The 25,696-nt window shown below is 41.7% G+C and overlaps 1 protein-coding gene across 5 annotated transcripts in view; it reads left to right on the top strand.

The window, feature by feature from the left end:
• ARHGAP26 (Rho GTPase activating protein 26) overlaps positions 1–25,696 on the top strand; it is a 424,946-nt gene that overhangs the window by 149,821 nt on the left and 249,429 nt on the right. For all 5 annotated transcript variants that reach the window (XM_070570505.1, XM_070570506.1, XM_070570504.1 and 2 more), the window contains exon 11: positions 8,471–8,549. In XM_070570505.1, coding sequence (XP_070426606.1) covers positions 8,471–8,549 — 79 coding nt within the window. The remainder of the gene's footprint in view (positions 1–8,470; positions 8,550–25,696) is intronic.

Here is a 25,696-nt window from a genome sequence, read left to right as displayed (position 1 = left end):
CATTACATTTTACCTTGCTTTCTGAACTAAAGTGTCAGGCTCTTTGCTTCGAGGATACCTTGTTGGAGGATGGTGAAGAAAGCAGATAAATGATTCTAGCTGTCCAGTGTGTGCTGAGAACCTGGCAGTCCTGCTTTTCCCTCTTGGTGCAATGTGCCTTTATCTTTTGCAACAGATGAATCCATTTTTCCTGGGTTTAAACTTCCCCTCCCCTCCCCTTCTCACCCGTTGTTTGAAATAATATTTGATTTTGCCTTCCTGCTGGTTGGATTACAGTGCTGGTCTCAAAGCCACTGACATTTCAGAGAGGAAATGGCTTTTTCCTTCCTCAGAGGGTGTTATACTGCTCTGACTTCCATGACTTGGGTGGGGGTAGAGTCGGGGGAATATTGTACTTTCTGGATTGCTTCTTGGCTGTTCTATAAGCTAGTTGAGAAGTTCTTGGAATCCTTAGAATTCGTATAGTTTGAACTTGTTATTGAGTTGTTTTCTTTTCTTTTTAAAAAATTAAAAGAGAGTGTTTGCTGTTTGATTCTCATTTGAGTGAGAGTGGGATATGATGGTTAATGGACTGTGGTGTGAAATAAGGCAAACATTTCTATTCTCTAGTCTGCATAGTGAAATTTGGGTTTTATTGTTTGAGTATGCCAGTTTATTTGCCAATTTCTAAATATAAAATGAGTTTATTTTTTTAATCTAAACCAAAATTTTGCTATTACATAAATCTGAAGAGCGGAAACAATTCAACCAGTAAATTCCACTTATGCACATTTCTGTTCATCATGAGAGAGAATAGTAACGATGAAATAAAAGATTGATAAATGAATCAGAAGATTTCTTGAATTAGAATATTTTTTCATCATTTCTTATCAACAATAGTAACAAGTATTTGCATTCTCCCTGAGTCTTGCTCATCCCAGCAATTACTAATGCTTTCTTCTGTTGCAGTGTGTTAAAATTTGCTTGCTCCTGTGTCCCCAGTGCCCAGCATCATGGCTGGCGTGTCATAGGCCCCCAATCAATATCTGTTTCGTTTAAAGCCCATGCAACTTAGTGTGGCAGAGGTTTCTTTGTCTGGGCTTTCTGATGTTTTATGACTTCAGTCTCCTTTAAAATAAAATGTAGGAAATTATCTGATGTGATTGGCAATATTCTTTTGGCTATTATTATCGCTATAGTTGTAATTATTTTAGGACGTTTCCCCCCAAGAGGTCAGTGCTGTAGGCTGTAATAGGTTATGATTCATTCATTCATTAGAATAAGATCCTTTCTAAGTAGTTTATTAGAAGCCTACTTCTAAAAACTTCTTGGGGGGGGGGGTCAGGAGGAGGATGGGAGGGAAGGGATGGAGGGAGGGAGGGAGGGAGGGAAGAAGGGAAGAAGTGTCTTCCTCTCTCCTTTCTCCCTTCAGAGACAGTATGAGAGAAGTGACTCCCTCGCCCTAAGGAACTGGTTGCCCTGGATCCCAGGGCACATACCCTGCATGCACATGGGGGTGGACAATATTGTGGTTAAGGTATGGGCTCTGCTTTAGAGTCAGGCAGACTGGGTTCAAGTTGAGGCTTTGCCACTTACTAGCAATGTGATATTGTGCAGGTAATTTCTGAGTCTCAGTTTTTTTAAGAAGTATAATGATAGTACCTACTTCATTGTGAGGAATATATGATAATGCAAGTAAAGTCCTTAGCACAGGGTTTGGCCCATAGTAAACACTCAATAAACCAGCTCCAGTTTGTGGGCCGCCAGTTTGCAACTTCTGGTTTTTTCCTCATTTTGTCTGTCTCACCTGTACCCTACCCAGGTTATCATGGCATATTATGTGTTCTTTTCAAGTTCAAAGATCTGTAATGCACAAGGACCTTCAATGGGTATTATCTCAGATCATGCATAGTTGTGCAGATTCATAGCTTTTTATCTCCAAAGAGAAGATTAACATTGCCCTGCAGTGATGACACTGGGTCCTGAGTATTGGGGAAAATGGGGAAGTAGCCCAAGTTCCTCATTTGTCGATGAACCGGATATGCTCTGCTGAGTTTGACTGTGAGGAGAATCAAGAATACAGACACGCATCATTGTTGGTCCTAGTGTGTGAGATGACTTTATAACGTGCCACAGTAACCTGGAGTTGAGCTCAGGTAGAGAGAGGCAGAGAAACAGACACAGACACCAGAAGCTCTAAACTAGTGGTCCTTACATATCTAAGCATGTTTAGTTTGGCTTGAGTAGTGTTTGAGGCAACAATCTAAATTGGCAAAGTCTGTAAATGCTGATACTGCCTTCCCGTTTGCCAGCTGTTTATAGAGCTGAATGGTGGATGCCTCCTTCAGGTAGGGCATGTGCTGTCCACTTTACCACAGTCCCCACCATGCTCTTTTGAGCTCTGCCATGATGACAGGTGACAGCTGCCACTGTGCCTTGCACTTGCACTGCTGTTTTTCCCATCTCCTTTGTTTGTATGACTCAACCGAAAAGTGAAAATGCAAAAGAAAAAATAAAGGGCTGAATGTTGTAAGGAAAATAAGATCAAGCCTATTTTCCTTGGGACAGTCAAGAATTTCTTATCCATTTCACTCATTTTGCTTGCTTGCCTGGTCTCTATAGACATTTGAGTCTGTAAACTCATAGACAGACATGGAAGAGATGTCAGTCTCTAAGATTATTCTGCATGACATTGGCCATATCTTTATGTAAATAAAGATCTACTGAACCTTGAACTTTATAATTGTTCAGAAACTGTTAGGGGTCAGTTTTCCCAGTAGCACGTTAGAAGCAAAAGGACCACTTCCTCTCCCTGGCACTTGCACAGCTCTTCTTACCTGTGAGTGGCAGCCCATTCTCTAAACCTTCATCTGTCTTCCCATATAACCATAGAGAGGCAGGCATGTTCATACACAGGCTGTGAGAACATGTGTTTCTCTGGGTGCCACAGTCCTTCTTTTACTCTGAACCTGACCCTTATGTGTGCCGCAGTGTGGTTGGAAGCTGGGGAATGAGCTCTTGCCAACAGAAGATTTATAGTCTTATGAATGAGTAAACTCTAGATCTTTGGAGGTTGATTTAGAAAGAGCAGCACTGTTAGATTCTGAATGTGTTTGTTTCAGTGGGGTGGAGTCAGTGATAGCATTTCCTTGTCCAATAGGAAGTGGGGAAATTGCCAAGCCACTGAGATCACTATTGTTGACTCAGATTCAGGAATAAGATTAGAGTAGGGAAGCTATCAAGTAACCCTAGAATCGGGGCTGGTGGGAATTCTGCTTGCTTGTGGCTGGTCAGAGGGCTATGAGCTGACATCAGTGGTCCTAGGCTCCTGGATGTGTTGCTAAATGATATATTGATTTCTGGGGGCTCCTTTTGGAGGCCAGCATTGGAGGAGATATGGTGGTGGGTGGCAATTTGCCATGTGATTGATGAATAATTATTTTGTGCGTTGCCCCTGTAGGGTGAGAGGTGGGGTGCCAACTTAGAGAAAATTGTAGCTCCTTGTTCATGATTTTCAAGCTGATCCAGATATAGCACTAATCAAGGACTTATTCAGAGTGGAAAGGAGGTGTTGTATGTAAAGTAGAGTCTTAGAATTGAGCTCCGGAAAGGATTGTTAAGTCATTTGTTCCTTCTCTCATCTGGTTGGTAGAGGGAGCTCCTTCGCAGATTTTCTAGAATTTACTGAAGACTCCTTCTTTGTCCTTATCGATTACCAGACATTAATTCCAAAAGGGGAAAGGAGACCACTTTGATACTTTACTCAGGAGGAAAAAGGAAATGGCCATGATGTCAGAGCCTGTGTGTCGCTTCAGCCCTAGGCCTGCCTTGCTTTGTGGTAGGCGTGTTTTTCAGTGGTATGTGTGAGTGTTTTGGTGGTGGGGTCATGCGTATCAGAAGCACCTGCGGCTTATTTCTTTTCCTTTTAAAACTATACACACCCACCCTTCTCCCTCCATCATTTTGACCCTAACCCACTCTTGCCATGCTGTTCTGTACCCCACCTCCCATTTAACCCTGTGATAACAACTAATTTTTGGAGCCTTTACTGTGTGTCTGATACTTTGAAATGCTTTATGCATATCTCATTTAACCTTCACAACAACCCCATGACGTGTAGGTACTTTTATTATCTGTATTTTAAAGAATAACATAGAGTAGTTCAATTACCTGTCCGCTAGGCTTATGCAGCTAGGAAGCACTAGAGTCGGGATAACTAGTGAGCCAAGTTATTGATGAGAAGTCGTATCTCTTGGGTATTTAAAAACATTTTTTATTGAGGGATAATCACAGTAAGATGCACAAATCTTGTTTATATCTTAATGACTTTACACACACACACACACACACACACACACAGAGACATACACACATACACACATAGACATACTCCTACCTGTGTAACCACCTAGGTCAAGTTATGGAACGTGTCTGTCACCCCTGGAGGTTCGCTCATGCCCCTTCCCAGACCTTGCCCCTACCCCTTCCGCAAGACAGAATCGCTGTCCTGAATTCTGTCACCATAAATGACTTTCTGGCCAGGGTTTGAACATCACATAAATGGAATCATACCGTTTGTAGTCTTTTGTGTTCAGCTTCTTTCCCTCATTATTATGTCTGTGAGATTCATTCATGTTGTTGCGTGTAGTAGTTGTTGATTCTTTCTTATTGTTGTGTGTTGTTCCATTGTTTAAATATACAACAATTTATTCTCTTAGTGGTGGATATTTGGTTTTTTGTTGTTGCACATTTTGACCGTAATGAATAAAGCTGTGAGCATTCGCGAATGTGTCTTTTGGTAGACATACACACTCCTTTCTCTTGGGTATATATCTAGGGTAAAATTGCTAGGTCATAGGATAGGTGTGTGTTTAGCTGTAGTAGATATCACCAAAGAGGTTTTATCAATTTATTCTCCCATTAGCAATGTACAAGAGTTCCAGTGGCTCTACATTCTTGCCAGTCCTTGATAGTGGTGGCCTTTTGAATGCTCTCCGTTCAGGAGGTTGTTATATTTCATTGTGGTTTTAATTGAATTTTCCTGATTAGTCATCATGTTGGGCCCTATTTTTTATGCTTTTTAGGCCATTGGTTTGTCCTCTTTTGTGAAGTGCCTATTCAAGTCATTTATCCATTTTATTAATTGGGTTGCTCACTTTTTTCTTATTTATGTGTTGGCATTCTTTACATATTCTGGATACGAGTACTTTGGAGATATAAATTACCAATGTCTTCTCTTACTCTGTAGTTTGCCTTTTCACTTTCTTAGTAATGTCTTTTGATGAGTGGAAGTTCTTCATGTTGGTGAAGTCTAATTTATCCATATTTTTTCTTTACCATTAGTGTTTTTGGTGTTCTTTTAAAAAACTCATTGCCTTTCCATCTCTTGGGTATTTTGAGGCAGAAAAAAAATGTGGGGAACCACTGCTGTAGAAAGTAAGCCACAGTCACATCAGACACTCTTAGATTCCTATTTTGGGGATTGGCTGTTTGCCTAAAGTGGTGTTCTGAGCCCTCATATTTATGAAGCACTTTAGATTTTACAGAGCCCCTTGGCATTCGATCTCATTTGATCCTAGGCAGGAGCTCATTAAGATACTTGCAAGGGGGTCTAGTTAATTTTGAGGGCAGACGACTTGGTGCTCAACATGAGCTCTCTGGGGGCTGCGACACCTTCACATTTGCTGTGGTGTTGTGCGAAGGGTTAGACTGCTGGGTTCAGATCCTGGCTCTGTGACTGCGGACAGTGTACTTTCCTTGTTGCTAAGGCCAAGTGGCCCACCCTTCACAGCCTCTGAGTTTGTCTGAACTTCCTCTTTGTGGCTCTGGGTGGAAATTTCACACTGTGTGCCATGAAGTTGCTGTGACATCTGCAAGGTCCCTGAGATCTTGATATGCTAGGCCACTATTGTGGTCTCACTGTTTGCTGATGAGCACCTAGCAGGAAATGAACTGGAGACATGTTGGCTGCTTGACCCCAGTGTAGAGAGGAGAGTGTCTCTGCTCTCCAGGGCAGGGGAACATGAAGGAAAAGGGTAGGGTTGGGTGGGCAGCCTAGGGCGGTGGGCCTCAGACCTAACTGTGCATCAGCATCACCTGGGGAGTTGGTTAAAATCCACATTCTCAGGCTCAGCCCAGAAGTTCAGATTCAGTAAGGTGGGGTTTGGCTGGAAATCTCCATTTTAAGGGAAAGCCCGATTCTGAAGACAGTGGTCCAAGCACAGCACTTTTTTTTTTTGAGGAAGATCAGCGCTGAGCTAACATCTGCCAATCCTCCTCTCTTTTTGCTGAGGAAGACTGGCCCTGAGCTAACATCCATGCCCATCTTCCTCTACTTTATATGTGGGATGCCTACCACAGCACAGCTTGATGAGTGGTGCCATGTCCGCACCCGGGATCTGAACCAGCGGACCCCAGACCGCCAAAGTGGAATGTGCGCACTTAACCACTGTGCCAGCAGGCCGGCCCCTAAGCACAGCACTTTGAGCAACACTCAAAGATCCAGGTCCAGGGACTTGAGAGTTGTGCAGTGGACTGCAGCTTCATAGACTTTTTATCTCAAAGCCATTAAAGCTTTGTGCTTGGCTATTTGAAAGGTAGGAGAGGAGACACAATCCACCGTATCCCCAAACCATAGGGTCAGCTCTTTAGAGCCGTGGCTGCCAGAAGACTGCAGCCACCCTGTGTGTCTGGCACCCTGAATTGGCCGATGGTGGGAAATGGACGCCTGGGTGGGAGAATGAGAATTTTTGAAAAGAGGAGGGAGAGCGCTGGCAGGTGCTGGTGGAGATTACTTATTGTAACTTCTGAGTCGTGTTAGGGTGCCAGTGCCCAGTGTGGCCTTCACAGGAATGACCACCCTCTGGGGAGTCAGTGTCCCTTCCATAAGCTGGCTCTCAAGCTCAGCACACCCACTCATCCACCCTCTTATCCACGCCACCCCCCACGTACACCCCTCCCTACCACCACCACGACTCTGTCATCTCTCACTCACACACACATACACACACACACTCATCCACCCACTTACCCATGCCACCCCCCACATACACCGCTCTCCTACCACCACCACTACTCTCTGTCCTCTCTCACTCACACGCGCGCGTGCGCACACACACACACACACACATTCACACCCCCAGCCCAGTGCCCCTCAAATCCTGAACTCTTCTGTACTTACATGCTCACATCTTTGAAAGCTTTTTTTCTTAGGGGATTTCGAGGCATGATCAATAAAAAGAAGCAAATGTGATATTTAAAATATGTTCAACATAAATAGATCTAGCATATTCACTGGAACTACGTAATAAACCAGGGCAGTGATTCCAGGAGGGTTGAATGAACAGGCTTCGGGGCTTGTGGGGCCCAGGCTTGTGCTGCTCAGGGCATGGCCAAGCCCGTGTGTGTTTCGGTACTGTGCTTCTCTGTGATCGTTAGCAGGGCTGCAGACTCAGACAGCAATAGGACTTAATTCTTGCTCAGGGGACCTGTTCCTCCCTTTTAAGCTTTCTCAGACTTTAAAGGTGAGCATGGTTTGAATCAGCAATTCTTAACTTTTTGAAGAGTGTAGTCTTCTTTGATAACCTGATGGACGATTTGAATTGTTTCTATGGAAAAATACACACACATTGGGAGGGGAGAAGGTGGTATATGGACTCTCTGGGGCCCATCTGTGGACCCTAAGTAAAAAACTCCTCCTTTTATGAGCCTGGAGGGCTTTTAGCCCCTTCTCCCAAGTTCATTTTTATGGCACAGGTCTGTTCTTGTGGAGTGCCATCTATAATGGGAACTTGACAAACACCGTTCGATATTGTGTGCATTCTTTCTGAAGGGTCTGTACTCAGTTTGAAAGAGCAGGCAGATTTCAATTAGAGAGTGAAAAAAGCTTAGTACATGTAAAGAACTTCATACCTGACATGCTAAGCATTCACTGAAAAAATACTGTATACATTTAATATCATCATAATTACAAAGTTGGTTGCCTCCATAAAACTTATCCATGTCAAAAGCAGTTCAGAAGCGTTGGACTAGATATTAGGAGACTGACATCCCTCCAGCTTGGATGTTTCCCCCTCTTTCTATCTCAAGTCCAGTAATTCCATTCACTTCATTGAACATTTCTTGCACTCATGCTGTGAATAAAGCACTCTGTTATTTGGAGAATAAGTGTGAATAAGATCTCAAGGAACAAACACCGTCTAAGGGAATCGCTTGACTCCTCTATGTTCCTTACCTTTAAGTAGAGTCCTGTCTTCTGCATTTCTTCCGGCGTCCCTGAGGGAGATGGGTTCAATGAGATGTCCTGGGGAGATGGCTTTGCTTTCTGAGGCTGGAAGGGGCCTCAGAAAAGCTGAGGGGTCTGCCTGTTTTCATGCCATTAACCCCAGCAACCTCTCACTCTGTCGAGTGGGTGTTTCTTTAAGGTTCACCTTCGTCAGGATCTCTCTGCTTATGGTGCTGGGTTCATATCTGTGTCCTCCTTTCTCTGCAGGCCAGGGGTTATTACCATGCAGGCATTGTCAGAAGAGGACCGGAGGCTCTGGATGGAAGCCATGGATGGTCGGGAACCTGTAAGTAACAATTCAGGGAAGTAGAGCAAGAATGAGGGGCCTGAGTTGTTTGTTGCTTCATAATGCAGTGGTTTCTGCTGGTGCGTCAAAGCCTTGGGTTCTCAAGACCAGTGTACAGAGGGAGTTTTTTATCCCCAGGCCGAGGTTTGTAGATGCTGATATTGCTTCTGTGTGGATGCAGTCCCTGAACTTTGGCCTCTCAGTCTAAGGCTTGGTTCCTGCATGGTACTGCACAGAACATCCCCTTTGCTGAGGGACTTGTAGCTCCCTTAGGTCTCTTAGAGGAGGCAGAGTCCCATCGGGCTTACTGAATATTTATTGACCATTGATGCCTCCATGAAGTGGAGTCTAAAGCATTATCTCAAACCCATTTTAATGGGATACATGACCATAAAAGTGTATACAGATTATACAGTTCCTTTTATCTTCACCTTCTGGTTCAGCCTCCCGTTCCTGTAGTAGCCTACATGCTGTTATAAGCAGTGGAATTATTAGGGTTGATGAAGGAGTTAAGCCTGGTAAGGTGATCTGTGCTCCCATTTCAGAGATGCTGGCTTCTGCTGGGTTATGTAATCTTGTGGTTTTTCTGTATCTTGTGACGTGTGAAACCCACGGACGAGCCCTGGGGAAGTCCCTAGAGTCAGAGTAGTCATCTTACCTGGGTCCCAAGGATCTCACTTCCAGTGTTCAGTAAATCTCAAGGTTACGGAAATCCTAAGGGTACAGTCTAACTAGATCCCACCAGTAAAAGATAAAAAGAATCCACAATGTAAGAGGGCCAATAATTATCACTTGCAAAGGTGCTACCCAGAGGGGGAAATGTTTGCAAGGCTCCTCAGGCCATTGCATCCATCGACTGTAGAACTCTGCATCGAGTTGGGTGTCCAGTAGAGGTGATTCCAGTTCACTTGTGTGTCTCTTTCTCCGCCTGTCCTGGTTAGGTGATCTATATTAATTAATGTACCTTTCTACTCAGCTATTTTGTATATAAACATGGAACTCAATTCAATCAACGAAGCATAAACAAATAACTAGTGTTTGCATAGCATTCAATAATATAGAGCAAGATTTAAAGATTTCAGCACAGTTTGCTAAACTCGAGTTAAACATCGTTTAATTTTTATTCTTTTCCTGGGCTAAAATAAAAGATACCCCTGATTTTCTCTGAACACGTTGTTACTGATAGAAAACTCTCTCAAAAGGAGATACGCATTTCTACCTTTAGGGCTTTGTGTGCACAGGAGCTGCTTGATGTGAGAGGTCTTTGAAAGCAGCTTCCTGAGTAGTCCTTCATGTCTTTACTATTATCGTCTCCCTTTAGTCGAGCACTTTTTTGTGTCTAAGGCACAGGTTTGGCACATTATGTCTATTAACTCATTTATTCCTCTTAGTACCTTACGAAAATAAGTGTTATTCCATTTCACAGATGAAGAAACTGAGGCTTAGGGGAGGTTAAATAACTTGCCCCACATTGCCCAGAAGTAAGTGGCTGTATTAGTGGGGTACAGGCTAGGTAACTAAACAAATAAATGCCAAAGTACAGTGGCTTAAATAAGAGAAGTTTATTTTCCCCTTAGAGGCCAGAAGTAAGCCATCCGTGCCTGGCAGGGTCATTTTGCCATCCTCATCCTATCTAGGGCTTCCCAGATTACTCCAGTTATTGCCATTTTCCAGCCAGCTAATGGAGATGAAAGCATCCAGGACCCAGAAGGTGCACACATCACTTCCATTGGCCCAAACGTAATTATATACGTAAATATATATGGCCACATTTATCTGCCAGCGAGGGTGGGGAATTTAGGCTGTACACAGGCAGCCATGGGCCGACCCAGTACCCAGGGCATTTTATCACTTCAAGGAGGAAGAAGAGAAAGAATACTGTGGGGTGGTTAACAGTTGACACCACAGTGGCAGAGCTACAATTTGAACCCATGGCTAGCCCTAGACGTATTTGGTTTTCATCTTTAGTAGAGATAAAATGTCAAATTGCCTTCTAAGAATCCTCACTCAATTCATTTTTACGATACTTTTTCTGACTCTCTTGAATGTTTCTTCAACTCGTAGGGGAGGAAATACCCAGGAAGAAAAATCCTGTCAGGGCATACTGTTCTTGGTATAGATAAAAAACACACTACTGTTGGTTTTTTTTTTTTCTTTTCCCCTCGAATAGGCTGGGATTGTAAAACAGCTTTGCCAACTCCATCTTAAGCCTCCCTCTCCCCACTATGTGGTATTTGTTCTCTGTCTGTATGTAATTGGTCCTCTTAGTAACTACTTCAGTTTTCTGTAGATTAACATCTGGCCTCTGCAGATGGAAAGCATGCTGTTGAAAGAAACATTTCTTTGCTCCAGACTGTACACATTAAAACAAGTTTAGACACAAAATAATTCTGTTTCTAAACATAGTATAAAATTATTTCCTCACAGGAACATATAGCTCGCATTGAAAACTACACCTCTGTGTGCTTTTTAGTTTCCTAAAGAGAGGGATAAATGCAGAGAAATGATGACTGCATAATTGGCAGGAATAATAGGCTTCATTTTGTCTCCCATCGCTGGGAGCCTCTCGGGAACATTACTGGCAATGTATACCCGGTAGACAATTAGCAGCTTCAGTTTTAATCACCATCTTCCTAATTAGTTAAATCTGTCCCCTTGGGAGTTTTGGCTTTGATAAGGCAGCAGAAACCTCTTTCTCTAGCTGGTCTTAGAGTATTTCGCTTATTTCATGGAGATGTTAACGGTGGCACCTATCTTTTGTTTTTACACTTTATCTTAATTGTTCTGTGATTGATTATTCAGTGTTGGATTTCTTTTTGGAGGTGGGGTAATTTTGGTTTTCGTCCTTTTTGTTCTTTCATTGTTTAATAACACGTCAGGGTGGTTCATTGGACAAAAAGCCTAAATGAACCCCGAATCAGTTGATTTTTCAATGTTTCAGCTAGTTGTTACATAAATTATAGTTTTTAGTACTTAGTGACATTCTCGTCTAAGGAAATGTCAAATGTCTTTATGGTATTGGTGAATATATAATGGAGAAAGAAATTAGAGTTGTGTTCCTGCAATGAAAATTATGGATTTTGTCTGTGTAATGAATTTGAGTTCAAATGAAGGAAAACCAATTCAAGCTTGCCTGAGAAAAAGGTGGATATGTTGGGGTATAATAGTTCTGGCCCATCCGAATCCAGGAACTTAGATAATATTTGGAGTTGGTTTCTTTTTTTGTGTTGGCTTCATTTCTAGCAGGTTCTTTCCATGTGGTGCTGATATGCTTCCTGACTGTTCAGGCTTCCATCTTGTTATCAAGAGCAGGGGTTAGGAAACTTTTTCTGTAATGGGACAGATAGTAAATATTTTAGGCCTTGGGGGCCATATGATGACTGTTGCAGCTACTCAGCTTTGCTGTTGTAGCTCAAAAGCAGCCAAGGACAATATGTAAGTGAATGGGTGAGGCTGTGTTTCAATAAAATGTTCTTGACAAAAACAAGTGGAAGGTCAGATTTCAGTAACGGGCCATAGTTTGTTGATCCTTAATCTAAAGGTCTAGTGCAAAGAGAGCCTTATGTAATAATTTCAAAAAAGTCTTGTATATGAATGTTATTGGACTAAATACTTGGACAAGAAGATGGGACAGATGAATTGACCAGACCTGACTTACCTGCCCGCTGCACTAGAACTGCATAAATGGTGGGGGAAGGTTGGCTTCCCCTGAGCGTTGTTATATGAGGAAGGGAAATAGACATGAGGTAGGCAAAAATGACACAGTTTCTCCCTACTCGGATATCTATATTCCGTTAAATTTTCTTTTCAAAAACCTTGCTCGTTGGTATTTAGCCAAGAGTGAAAACCACAAACATCATACTTAATGGTGAAGGACTGAATGCTTTCCTCCTAAGAATGGGAACAAGACAAAGATGTTCACCCTTACCATTCTTCTTTTTCTTTCTTTTGTGAGGAAGAGTGTCCCTGAGCTAACACCTGTTACCAATCTTCCTCTTTTTGCTTGAGGCAGATTGTTGCTGAGCTAATATCTATGCCAATCTTCCTTTATTTTAGGGGGGATGCCGCCACAGTATGGCTTGATGAGCAGTGCTAGGTCTGCACTCGGGATCCGAACCTGTGAACCCCGGGCTCCTGAAGTGGAGCATGCAAACTTAACCACTACACTAACGGGCTGGCCCCTTTACTGCTCTTATTTAACATAGTACTGGAAATCGTAGCCAGTGCAGTATGGCAAGAAAATAAAAGGCACACAGATGTGAGTCTATATTTTTTAAAAACTCAACAAGCTGGCTAGTCAGAAAAGCTTTGAGATGATTCTACTTGACTTTCTTCACTTTCTATTAAATCTGGTTTGACAAGCTACAGAGATTCACCTTTGCAGCCACATAAGCTGTCGTTTTAATCTTTTGTAGCCATTGTCTCAGGCTTAAGAACAGACTTTCCATATTAAATTGGACATGGAACCCTAGTTTAAGCTGCATAAACAGTGCAGCCAAGAGAAATTCTAGAGACAGCAAATTTCCTTTATCTTGGTTTCTAATAGCTAAAGTTTTCTTTCCCATTTTCTTTGCATATTGCATGTAAGCATATTTGCTAAAAGCAAGCAGATTAGAATCATTACCAACACACACACACACACTCAACCTTAAGTTTTTATTTTTCTCTCTCCACTGTGGAAGGATGATTCAGCAAGTCACTGGGACTATAGGGTGAGCCACAGCCTCAGAGCTTAGATCAGCCTCTTTAGACTGCATTCCCATGTATTTCCCTAGCTGTGATTAGTGGTGTCTGTCTGGAATTTCTTATATTACCTCCTTTTTTTGGAGGTATTAGTCCTCTTTCACATCTCAAGGATTCTTCAGTAAAATTAAATATTTCTCCACTTTGAGCCAGTATTTGAATCTCTTTTAACAGCCAGAAGGTTAGAAGGTTGGTAGATGCCAGCATTATGTGGAATTGTATTAGGAAGATAAGAAACAGGTGGTATAGACAGCATCAAAGATTGTGTGTAAACCCATGTATTAGTTTGAAACTGTGAAATTGCTGCCTTCCTAGGTCAAAAATGACCAGATATTGGCTATTGCATATGGCCGAACCTCATAACTGTCGGCAGAAAGAAGCCCACACGTAGGCCAGTATCAGACTCATATTTGCATAAGAAGGAATGCTGCCTGAAAAGGCCAGTCAGTGGTTGATCTTGGGTAGATAATCCGGGTCTTCTAGCTTCCAGCTCTGTACTATTTTTACTATAATATACACACGGCTGAATTATTAGAAAGCCATAGTTGAATGGTATGTTTGTTGTTAGTGCCGTTGAGTGGATTTTGACTCCTAGTGACCTTGTGTACAACAAAGCCCAGTCTTTTTGCATCATCCTCTCACCTTTCGGCACTATATCAAACAATGCTCTGCTGCCATTCATAGGGTTTTCATGGCCAATTTATTTTGGAAGTGGGTGCCCATCTTCTTCTTCCTCGTCTGTGCAGTCTGGAAGCTCTGCTGAAACCTGTCCACCATGGGTGACCCTGCTAATATTTGAAATACCAGTGGCATAGCTTTCAGCATCACAGCAACATGCAGCTGCTGCAGTATGACAACTTACAGATGGATGTGGTTCCCTGACTGGGAAATGAACCTCAGGCCGTGGTGGTGAGAGCTGAATCTTAGTCACTGGGCCACCAGGGCTGGCTGAATGGTGTCTACCCTCACTTTTAAGTGGAGCTACTCTGTTGTGGAAGAAGGGAAAAGAGGGGGAGACTAAGGAAAATCCATTCCTCTAATATGAGTGCAAGATAAAATGGCTTCCTTCTATTCACCTCCATTTCAAAGAAATCTTCCATTTTAGTCCTTGTGGACTTTGAGACTGAACAAAGGGTGCCCTTCTCTCACTTTTCTCTGTATGCCCAAGCTCTAGCCCCTGAGTTCTTCAAGAACTCAGAGAATCAATGGGCAGTTGCATTGCATCTTAGACTCTGCACCTGCTGCCTGCAAGAGTGAGCTATTAGAGTCTTTAAAGGAAAAAGTAAGGTGGTTTACTGTTTAGGTGAGATCCCAGGATCAGAGGCAGAATGTCACGGTGGTTACGAATGTGGGCTAAGGCAGCCTGAGTTTAAATCCTTACTCACCACTAAAAGTTCTCTAATGCTGGAAAATGACCTGGTTTCTCTGAGCATGTTTCTTTGCCTGCACAATGGGGATAATAATACTCCCTTCCTCTAAGATAGTATTGTTTTCTAAGGGTCAGCATGTATGTAGTTAGCACAAGGCCTGGAAGTGCTCAAGTTAGTTCTTACTGTTTTCTTTTTGGAGGGAAGGGGCAGATATTGGGATACCTGGATTCTCTTTCTAGCTCCGTTTCTGAATTACTTGGTTCATTTGAGCGCAGAGTTTATTTAAAGTCACCTTGCCTGGGCTCACCAGAGTGCAGGGCAGGGACTGCTTTCGCTAGGATGGAAAAAGTGATTTCATTTAGCAGTCATTCTGAACCTTCAGGCTGTGACTGGAGGAGCATGAAGTAATCTTTAGCCTCCTTTGCTACAGTGTAGCCCAGACCTGGCAATTCATAATCCCAGCTGTATGAGAAGCTCAGCTCACCAGTCTACCGCTGACAGCTTACATTTTCTTTACTTGGTAAAATAAACAATCAAAAGAATATGGATAGTTAAAAAGGTGTGGTGCGAAATTGCTAAGCTCTTGTGCGATGATGCAGGCCTCACTCCTTTATGAGCAGAACGATCGTTTGGAAGCATAGTTCTGCTCATTTTGTGAAGGCTCTCTTTGTATTATCCCACAGTATGAACTGATGAAGAGTCTGCCGGTGAGGTCCCCAATTTGCTTTCCATTTCCCCACCTCTCGCCTCACTTGGCCCCAACCTAGTGGCTCCATAACGTTTTGTCTGTGTTTCTTTTTCTCTTACTGGGTCAAGAAGCTGGTTGCAAGCTTCACCTTTGAGTCATGTGAGTGTTTTTATGTGGGTAGAATTCATAATAGTACATACTGTAACACACCTTTTAGTTCAACTCTTAAAAGAAATTTAATAGTTTTACTTCTGTCCTTGTTGCCTTTGGTTAGATGTCCTTCAGAAGAACAATTTCTCATGAAAATCAGAGAATATTTAATTGAGCAACCTGAACTACAAGATGGGAGAGAAGAGAAGGAGGCCAGGTGAAATTGTTTTATGTTGGAGAGTTGATGAAATTTTTCTAAGAAATAGAAATTTTGATATCCAGAAGATTTTTGCTTGAACTTTATGGTAATAGCATGCTGATGGCACTTTCAGGTATTAAGCATTCTTCTTTCAACATTTAGCAAGCCTTTATACACTGTCCACCAATCGCTTTGGTGGACATTGAGGATACCAAGATGAGTTCAGGCCACATCAATAGAAGTTTCATTTATTTGCTGCTGTTTCTCCATTGCCTGGCACAGTGGCTGGCATGGAGTAAGCAACTCGGCAAGTATTTGTTGAATGACTAGAGTTAAAACTAAAGGGAAGGGTTGAGGATAACTGAGGTGTTGTTCTTAGGGAATTGGGTTGCTTCCGTTACCTGAGACTGTGTGGGTAGATTTGAAATTATTTGAATTCCTTGATGTATAGTTCATTTAGATACATATCCACCTACTTGTACCAGAGCTGTGTGATCATTAATCTTTTTTCTGACATGGATTCCTTTGGCAATCAGGTAAAGCCTTTATAACCTTTCTCAGAATAATGGTTTTGTTTGTTTGTTTTTTTGAGGAAGATTAGCCCTGAGCTAACATCTGCCACCAATCCTCCCGTTTTTGCTGAGAAAGATTGGCCCTGAGCAAACATCCATGCTCATCTTCCTCTACTTTATATGTGGGACGCCTGCCACAGCATGGTTTGATGAGAAGTGCGTAGGTCTGCACCCAGCGTCCAAACCGGTGAGCCCAGGGCCTCCAAAGCAGAGCGTGTGAGCTTAACTGCTGCACCACTGGGCCGGTCCCCAGAATGTTTTTAAATGCATACAGTACATGGTTTACATGGAAGAAATATAAAAATATTAAAACCATTTGTAATATAAATATATGCTGCTTTATTACCACGTTAAATAGTATAAGGGCAGGTCCGATAACTCCTATAAAATATTTCAGATTACCTGCGATGACAGTAATGTTATATGGAAATATCTGTGATTTCTATTGGTGACAAAGTCACAGATACTGCTAATACTACCATGGTTTGTTGCCCGCATTCATATTTGAAGGAAATGCTAAATTTCAGTTAGAGGCTAATGTAAATAAAGGTTTACTTTTTTCCTCTGCCATCCAAGTTCACTGCCCCCTGTATTCTTTTTAGGGATCCCATTTCTCCATTTCTTTGCAAAAATGTTTTGAAAGACTTTCCTCCTGACTTTCAAGCCCTTGTCTCAGCTTGTAATTGTATCTCAATTAGTGTGATTGTTTGGTTAATATCAGTGCCCCTGCTGGATTGGTGTCTTCAAGAGGGCAGGAGCATTGTCACTTTCTTTTGGCTTTTGGATCTTTCATGCATAGTGTCTTGCACAGAGTAGGTGTTCAATACATACTTGTCAGATGATCAGATGAATGAACCTAAGTATGAAAATTAAAATATGTTGGTTTAGAGTGACTTGCTCTTAACGGAAGCTATTTCCTAGCGATTCCCCACCTATCTTGACAGATCTTCACAGATCCACTGGTTAATATTCTCACCTCTTTGTTCACATTTTGGGTCTAAATGCAACACAAACACTGTTTTGATTTCCTTAGCATTTTCTGCAAGCCTCAGGTCACGGTTGACTTCATCTTCATACCACTGCCTTTCTAGGCTTGAGCCCCTCTTATTTCAGTTTTGATTACATGCCCTCCTTTAATCACCTGTCATTATTTTTGTCTTTATAATTTTAGCTTAACCTTTGGGGACTAGGATTCGTTGTGAGAAGGACTTTGAACCTTCACTTCTGAATTGTTTGAATTTTTCACAGTCAGCATGTATTAATTTTGTTATTAAATAAAAGTCGTAATGGAGGGGGTCCCCGTGACTCACGTTTATTCTTTCAGATGTCTCTTTCTCTTTCTTTCTCATTAGCATCAGTTACAATCGTATTATCATGCTCCTGTTGTGGAACCTTCCATTCCTAGCTATAATGGAAGGGAGTGGTCCTTCTCTAAACATGTAGTGTGTATCCCTCTAGAACTTTCTCTGTGTACTTATTCCTATACATCTATGTCTAGAAATAAATTCTTCTGTTTCATAGAATTTTTGACATAGTATGGCTTTACTATAGATTATTCAACCATTAGTCTTTGAGTGACATTTAGGTTGTTTTCAGCTTTTCATTACATCATTACAAACAATGATGTAATGAAAATTCTTGTATGTAATTCACTGTCTACCTGTTTGTGCATTTTTCTAGGAGATATATATATATATATATATATATATATATATGTGTATACCAAGTAGAACTGCATGCTGAATGGTATGCATGTTTAATATTTTAATAGATAATTGACAAATTACTCTCTCCACAAAAAAAGTCCCAAATTATACTCTCTCTAATCACTTATAAGGGTGCCCATTTTCTCTACGCCTTTGCCAACACAGCATACTGTGAGTCTGTGTGTGTCAATCTGATGGTGGAAAATTATATCTTGTTTTCGTCTGCATTTCTCAAATTACTAATAAGTTGAAAATCTTTTATGTTTCTCAGCCATTTGTATTTCTTCGTTTCTATATTGCAGTGTATATAAAGTACTTAGAGCACATGATTCATGCTGTATATAATATGATTATTTCTTTTTTTGATTTGTGGACTTGGGATTACACCCATCATTTTTTTTCCAGTCTGCTTTCTAACGCCCGAGGGAGAAACCTAACTCTTTCCCTTGTTCTTTCCTTGGATGATAGGACTTTTTCACTTTATCCTTGTTGGTGTCTTATCTTCTAGCAACCCACTCGTGCTGCTCAGGTTTGGAGTGGTGAATCACAAAGGGCACTCCTTATCTCTCAGCCGAGCTGCTGCTCTCCTGGTTCACCAGGCTGCATGATCTGAATGAAACCGGAGGATCCTCTGTGCCTTTCTGTTCTAGCAACAGTCAGCAACCTGTCGGACTTCCCCAAGGTCCCTCTAAATCCCAAGTAAAAAAATCCCATCCCTTCTCAAGGAGAGATAGGAGCTGCAGTTTCTAACAGCTGCAGGGGCTCTCAGCCCAAGAGCCCTGAGAGGGGTATGCCCCTCCACCCAGCTGACGCATGTGCTCCTTTCAGCCCTTCTACTCTTGGTTCCATCTCAGAGAAGAGATGGAAGATGTCTGCCACTCTCTCTACTTATTCTAGAAGGCAGTCGTTGTTCTGCCTCCTCCCTATTTTGTTAACAGACGATTTCATATTTTCCTTCCTCTGTTTTTGTGGCCTAGATCAACTACTGCCCAACCTCGTCTGAAGAGGTTGGCATGAGCGAGGCTATAACTCTGGAGGTTTCCCTTGCCAGTTAGTTGTTCACTTGAGTCAGAATCAAGGCCAAATTAAAAGTTCCCTGTTTTGTTTCCTCCATCTGAGAGATGATATTTTTGCAAGTCAAGAATTTATCAGCGGCTCTGGTTTTGTGTGTATGTTAGCTCAATTTAAAAAATTTCTTTAACTTTTCAGAAAATTTTGAAATCATTTCAGACTTATAAAAATGTTGTGAAAATAGTACAAAGAATTCCAGAAACGCTTCATCCAGATACCCCAAATGTTAACATAACCACCGTATGGAAATTAACATTGATACAATATTATTATCTATTTTACAGATCTCAGATTTTGCTGGTTGTCCCATTAATATAATTTTCTCTGGTCCAGAGTTTCATCCAGGATTACACATTGCATTTCATTGTCACATCTTCTTAGTTTCATTTAATCTGATACAGTTTAGAGACTTGGCTTTTTAAAGGAACATTACCATCAGCAGATGTCCGATCATTGAAATCCCCATCAGGACAGCATCTTATCTCTGTTCCCATCTTGGAGTATGTTTGAGGACTATTGTCAGTATCCTCCCTTCACCCACGTAATAATTCATACCTATCCACAGTCAAACCACTTATGTTTCTGTCTTCTTCTAAAGGCTGTCTAATACATATTCAATTTCGTGTTTGTAGATTTTCTTATAATAAATCTATTTCTTTTGAACATTTTGTCTTCTACTCTATCTACTCACATCATGTATTTCTTCCTTATGCAGTTTACTGTGTTTAGTATCTATATTGTAGTTGTTGGTTTACAGACATTTGAGGCCATCGCATGATCTTAATAGACATTCCGCAGTGTGACCTCCCACGTCTAGCAGCAGCACCAATTACTGTTGGCCCTCCTTCAGTATGATGGGAGTGGAGATTATGGTTGGATTAGCTTCAATTATTTTTTCCTCTGTAGCAAAGGCAGTCGATAAAGATCTTTTACAGTGACTTTGTCCATTTGAAAAATGATTGAAACAGGCTCTTACGTCCATTTCTGCAGCTATCTCTTACACCCTAAAAGCCAGAAAGTGGTCGTATTTGTTAGTGATCAAATCAAGGATGGCATTAAAAAAATATATTGACAGAAGGATCTGGAGGCGTTTTGAATATTAGGAAGTCCGTGAATTAGGTTGTTTGCTTTGTGGCAAGGTGTGGAACAAGATAAGCATTTTTGAAAAATTATCTTTGGGTTTGCTGAATCGGGCTCCAGTGTAGCTCATGATGCCAGCATGACCTCATTCTTTTTAGGTGTGTTCCCTAAAATCCTACCCCATGACCCTGAAAGAAAACACCAGAAAAAGTAAACACATCCTAAAAGCAAAGCCATTTTTTAGTATGGTTTTAAAAATCTTCACTTTTGGTCATCTGGAAAACAGTGCAGACGTGCGGTCTAGTGGTTACAGCCGAAGGAACGCCACCCTGGCCAGCCCCCAGCCAGCTGCCATTGCTCCCGCGTGCTGTGTGGTCTTGACCCAATGCCCAGAAAAGCGAGGTTCCCCCATCTTTACCTCTTTATTTATAAAACCAAAAAAGAGAAGGGGGTGAGGGGAACCAGAAACTGAGCTAAGATCCCTCAGATTAGAAATATACTTTCTTATAGTTAATCATTGCTAATTAGTTTTATTTGCCCCATAAATCTAAAAAAGAGCTTTACTTCAGCCAGACTAAGGAAGTCATCAATATTCTTGGGGTAAATCGGCATGGATTTTTTATCTGGGGGCAAGGGGGTGCCTAGTGTTGAAATATATTGGAGGACTTTTTAACTTTCTCTCAGAACTACTTTGCAGAAATGAATGCCATCTTTCCTCCTAGTAGATGTTGGCTATGCCAGACATCTGGGTAGATAATGATTCCTTGCTTTGGCAATTTCTCCACCTGGTTCGTACCTCTGTGTGTTGTCATCCCCGGAAGATGTTGACTTACTGAGGGCAGAGATTGATTATGTCCTTTCTGCCTTTAATATTACCTACCTACGGTGCTTAGTAGAGTGCTGTGAAACATAACATAACGAGCACTCACAACTCATTGAATTAACTTTGAGGCAGTGAGTTGAGTTGCATTCTGTTATATAATCTACAGTTGAATTCATTTGTTGAATGTCTTGGGTTCTGGCCGTGATTGGGGCCCTCTAAGTAGAAACCCATGAAGGCAAGGATCTTAACTGCCTTTCTCTTCACTATATCCCCAACACCTAGAACAGCCCCAGGCCAAGATCACTGATCATGTTGATTGAAAATTCATGTTCAATAAATATTTTTTGAATGAATGAAATAAAGGACTACCAGGGTGTGTTTATCTTGTTATCCACAGGCTTTGAATGTACTATATTTACTTCTACGTTGCTCAGTATGCCTCCCCAGTTCTGAGTGATTGTTGGTATATGGCAGAAACCAGTGTGCTGTACCAGAGAAAGTCTCAGGTTAGAAGGTTTATTAGAGACTAAGGATCTGGAATTGATTGAGAGGTTTGTAATCTTTCAACTGTTGTTTACTGTCTGTAGCACCAACAATAAAGTTAGGATGTATGTGTGCATATGTACATATGTGTATATAATATTAGCATATACATGTACATGTGGATGTACATTATATACATTTTCATTTCTTACCATCTATTTTTCCTTGAGTTTATGAAAAATGCATAATTATGCTCAGAGCTCTGGTTCCTGGTGGTCAGGTTGCTATGTTGTAAAAGAAACTGTGACCACCAGCATCCTGTGGCTATGCTGAAGAAGCTAAGAGTTGACGGGTAAGGGCTGATCTTAACCTTCCATTTACTGAGATGATTCCTTTACTTGAGCCCTTTATTTAGGGTGTAAAAAATAGATACCTTAAGAAAAAGTATGTGTGTATACACATGTGTGTGCATGTGCATGCACACACACACATACCTGCAGTGATGAGGTACATAGAGAAGTTGGCAATAGTCATTCGTTATAATTCCACAAATGGGTTTCAAGTGTATGCAAGTGGATTCCTGTTGTCTTAGTTCACTCCATTGCTGGTAGTAAAAGGGTTAAATGCACGGGCTCTGGTAGGCAGCCAACCTGAGTTTGAATCCTGATTCTGCTGTGGAGCCTTGAACAGTTTACCTAACTTCTCTGAGCCTCAGTTTACCTAGCTCTAAAATGGGGAGAGTAATAGTACTTATGAGACTCGAGGAGATACTACATTGTTCCACATCAGTTCTACAAGGATTAGCTGTCCACTTGACACTGAATTCCAGAGACTTTTAGACTTTATATATGTCTGCATATATTACGTCATTGTCTAGAACTTGCAAGATCTATCCTGACCGCCTTTTTGGGCTGGTTATAGTCAGTGGAACTACAATTATTCAGAAAAACCTAAGTGTGATATATTTTATTATTTTTTTTGTTTGTTTTGGAGCAGAGCTTGGAAGAGGATATAAGGAAAATAGTAATACTAAAAAAAATCCAAACTTGGGACTAAAAATTGGATGCAAATGTCATTCTGAAATTGTCAGGCCAGTTTCGTTAATTTATGTCAATATGGTACATTAAGCCAGCATCGAAATGTCCTACTGAGTTTTATTTCCAAGGACAGTTGAACAAGTGTCTTGGCAGACGGGATTATGGGGTTACTTAGGGTACACTACTGTCCAGTCTTTGTTGCAAAGGACTCAGAGGCCAGGTGACAGTATGTTCTTGTTTATGAACAGACTCAGGACCATAGCCTTATCACTCTCACCAGTTCCAGTAAGACTTTATTTTTGCCACTATCATCTCTTTATCCCTAAAATCTAGTCATGCTGAGTATTGTGCTTCTACAGCTCTGTGGTTAGGGCCAGTATTACCCCATCAGAGTCAGTCTGGGGAAGTTAAGATCAGTTTTGCCTGGAATGTGGGCTAATTCTTTGAGTAGATGTATCAGTTGGTGTTCTTACTGGGTTCAACACTGTTTAGTGGATTGTTCTCAACTCCAATCGCCACATAGTTGACTTGGTCTATGCACTTATTACAATCAATAGGGGATGGGTACAAGCAGAGGAATTAGACACAAAGGGCAAGTTTGAGGGGTGAGGAGGGCAGGAAGGAGCTGGAACTTGAATAAGTTCCACTGATTTGGTGAACATAGGCTTCTCACTCTGGGATCCAAGGACTGATTTGAGGAGGAGCATAGTGGTAATGTCTCTGAACGCTCTGAAGTGGCATGCGAGGTGTTTGTATATGGGTGTGTGAAGGAGAAGAACTCATAGCGTTTCTTAGTTTGTCAAAGGGCGCTGTGGCCAACTCCCACCTGGTCATTTCATGTGGACCTGGGTGTTTCCATGAGAATAAATATTTGGAGGAGGGCTCTCTGTTCTTAATACTCAGTAAAGTAATGACATATTGTTTCTTCTGGGCCCATGAAGAGGATTTTGGAAGGCTTCACTGCTGAGTGCATTTGTCTGCTGTCTGCCTGCATTTTGAGCTTGCCCAGAGATAAAACACAACCTCGTTTCTTTCATAGATTAGTTATATAGGGGATGAACTTTGAAGAGTATGTGTGTGCGTGCATTGCATGCATGTAACAGAGCCAGGGGAGTGACAAGCAGAGAACTAGAGGCAGAGGGAGAGAGGGAATATACATACATTTGGGGGTTGTTTTCAGTCTCACCTTTGGGTTTCCATGTCAGACCGATACCAGTGATATTTCCCTCATTTTGGTTAGTACTTGTATTTTACTTTTAGTGACTGCCACAGTTAACAATTAAAGTCAGGCTAGTGGTATGATTTTTTTTTTTCCCAACACTGTTTTGGATAGCTTTCAAAAGTTTTGCTTGCAGGAAAAGTAGAATCAACATTCCGTTTCCTTTTTCCTGAACAACTCTATTCCTTTCAGTTTCTATCCCTGGTTCAAACAAGAAATCCTTAAGGTGATCCTTTTTTTCTTGCGTGTTATTTCTTGTTTGGTTCCATTATTGCTATCAAATTGCTGTGTTTTTGGCATTGATACCCAGTTTGAGTCATTGACCAAGAAAGCCAACTTCATGGTTATAAGAAGGTCTGTGAATCTGTGCTTGTTTTAATTAAACTCATCTCAAGCTGAATTATGACAGAGACCTATTTAGATTAGAGAAGCCCCTCTCTCAAATAAATATAGACCACAGAGATGGCTACATGAGTTACATGGAGAAACGAAACACTGGTTCAGGAATATGGGATGGGTCCTGAGGAAGGACTGTGTCTGTTAGGAGGGCCTGTCTTATGTCAGGACTGAGTTTCTCCTGTGGTACCTTTCTGGCAAAGTAGTTTCTAGGGTGGTAGATATTTGTGAAGTCTAAACATGACTTTCTCTCAAAATGGTCATTGTCTTTGGAAGACCTTGGAGGAAGGCTAGAAATGTAAAATGAGAAGAGGGGAGGCACCAACTGTGTCCTCACATTTACTGCTCATTTGTGCCCTATCAACTCTGTGCATCACTTGGAGTAGCAGAAGGAAGACCAAATTGGGATCTGGGCTGGGATCTCATCTAATCAGCCAGCTGTGGACTTGGGGCAAGGTAGCTAACTTTCAGGGTTTCATTACATCATCTGAAAAACAAAGGGACTTTTCAGGGAGAGAGGTATCTCAATCTTTAGGATCTTCTCAGTCTTAAGCAGGTCCTTTCAGCTCTGAGATGTGAATCCAGTCTTCTGACGGAACCAGCAGTCCTGATCTGACCACTTGGAGCAGCTGAGGGTCCTCCTCAGGGAGTCCCCTTGCTGCTCTGGCTGCTCATTTTGAAGGTTTTTATACGTTTGCTGGATTGGAGATGAACACACTGTAGGAAGAATACGTGAGTTAGAGGTATGGCAGGTATGTTAGTTTCCTAGGGCTACCAAAAGAAATGACCACAAACTCGGTGGCATACAATAATGGAAATCTATTCTGTCACAGTTCTGGAGGCCAGAAGTCCTAAATCAAGATATCAGCAGGGCCCTGTTCCCTCCAAATGCTCCAGGGGAGAATCCTTCCTTGCCTCTTGCAGCTTCTGGTGGCTCTAGGCATTCCTTCACTTGTGGCTGCGTTATTCCGGTTTCTGCCTCTGTCTTCACATGGCCTTCTCCGCTTCTCCATGTCTTCTCCTCTTCTGTCTTTTACAAGGACACTTGTCGTTGGATTTAGGGCCCGCCAGATAATCCAGGATGATCTTTTCTTAATTACATCTGCAAAGACTCTTTTTCCAAATAAGGTCACATTCACAGGTTCTGAGGGTTAGGACATTGACATATCTCTTTAGGTGCCACCATTCAACAAATGAAAGCAGATTAATTTCCTCTCTTGGTCTCTGTGTTGTAGAGGTGACATACACCATCTTTGCTGCCAACATTCATTTGCCTGTGAGAGACGCCTCTGACTAGGGAGCTTTCTCTTATGGGTGTGTTTCTGTTTTATGTCTTTTTCTGTTGTCTCAGTCAGGTTTTACTTGAATCTGTTTTAGTGTTTGCCTGGAGGTGGCCAGCTCATTCCCCCTCAACGTTCCTGATAAACATTATAGTGTGGCTGTTAAGCAGAGGACAGCCTTGGTTCCTTGGTGGGGGCAAGGGGTGGGAGTGGGGGCAATTGTTGATAGAAGAGGGAAAAGTTAGAAAAAAAAAAAAAGAATCCAGATTTTGCTCATGGACCATTCTTCTGTTTTTCAAAGGCAGAAACAGATATTTGCTCCGAGGGAGC

The sequence above is a fragment of the Equus przewalskii genome, chromosome 13 (genome assembly GCF_037783145.1).
Source record: "Equus przewalskii isolate Varuska chromosome 13, EquPr2, whole genome shotgun sequence".
In the NCBI taxonomy this organism is placed as follows: domain Eukaryota; kingdom Metazoa; phylum Chordata; class Mammalia; order Perissodactyla; family Equidae; genus Equus; species Equus przewalskii.
This window is presented reverse-complemented; position numbering and strand designations above follow the sequence as displayed.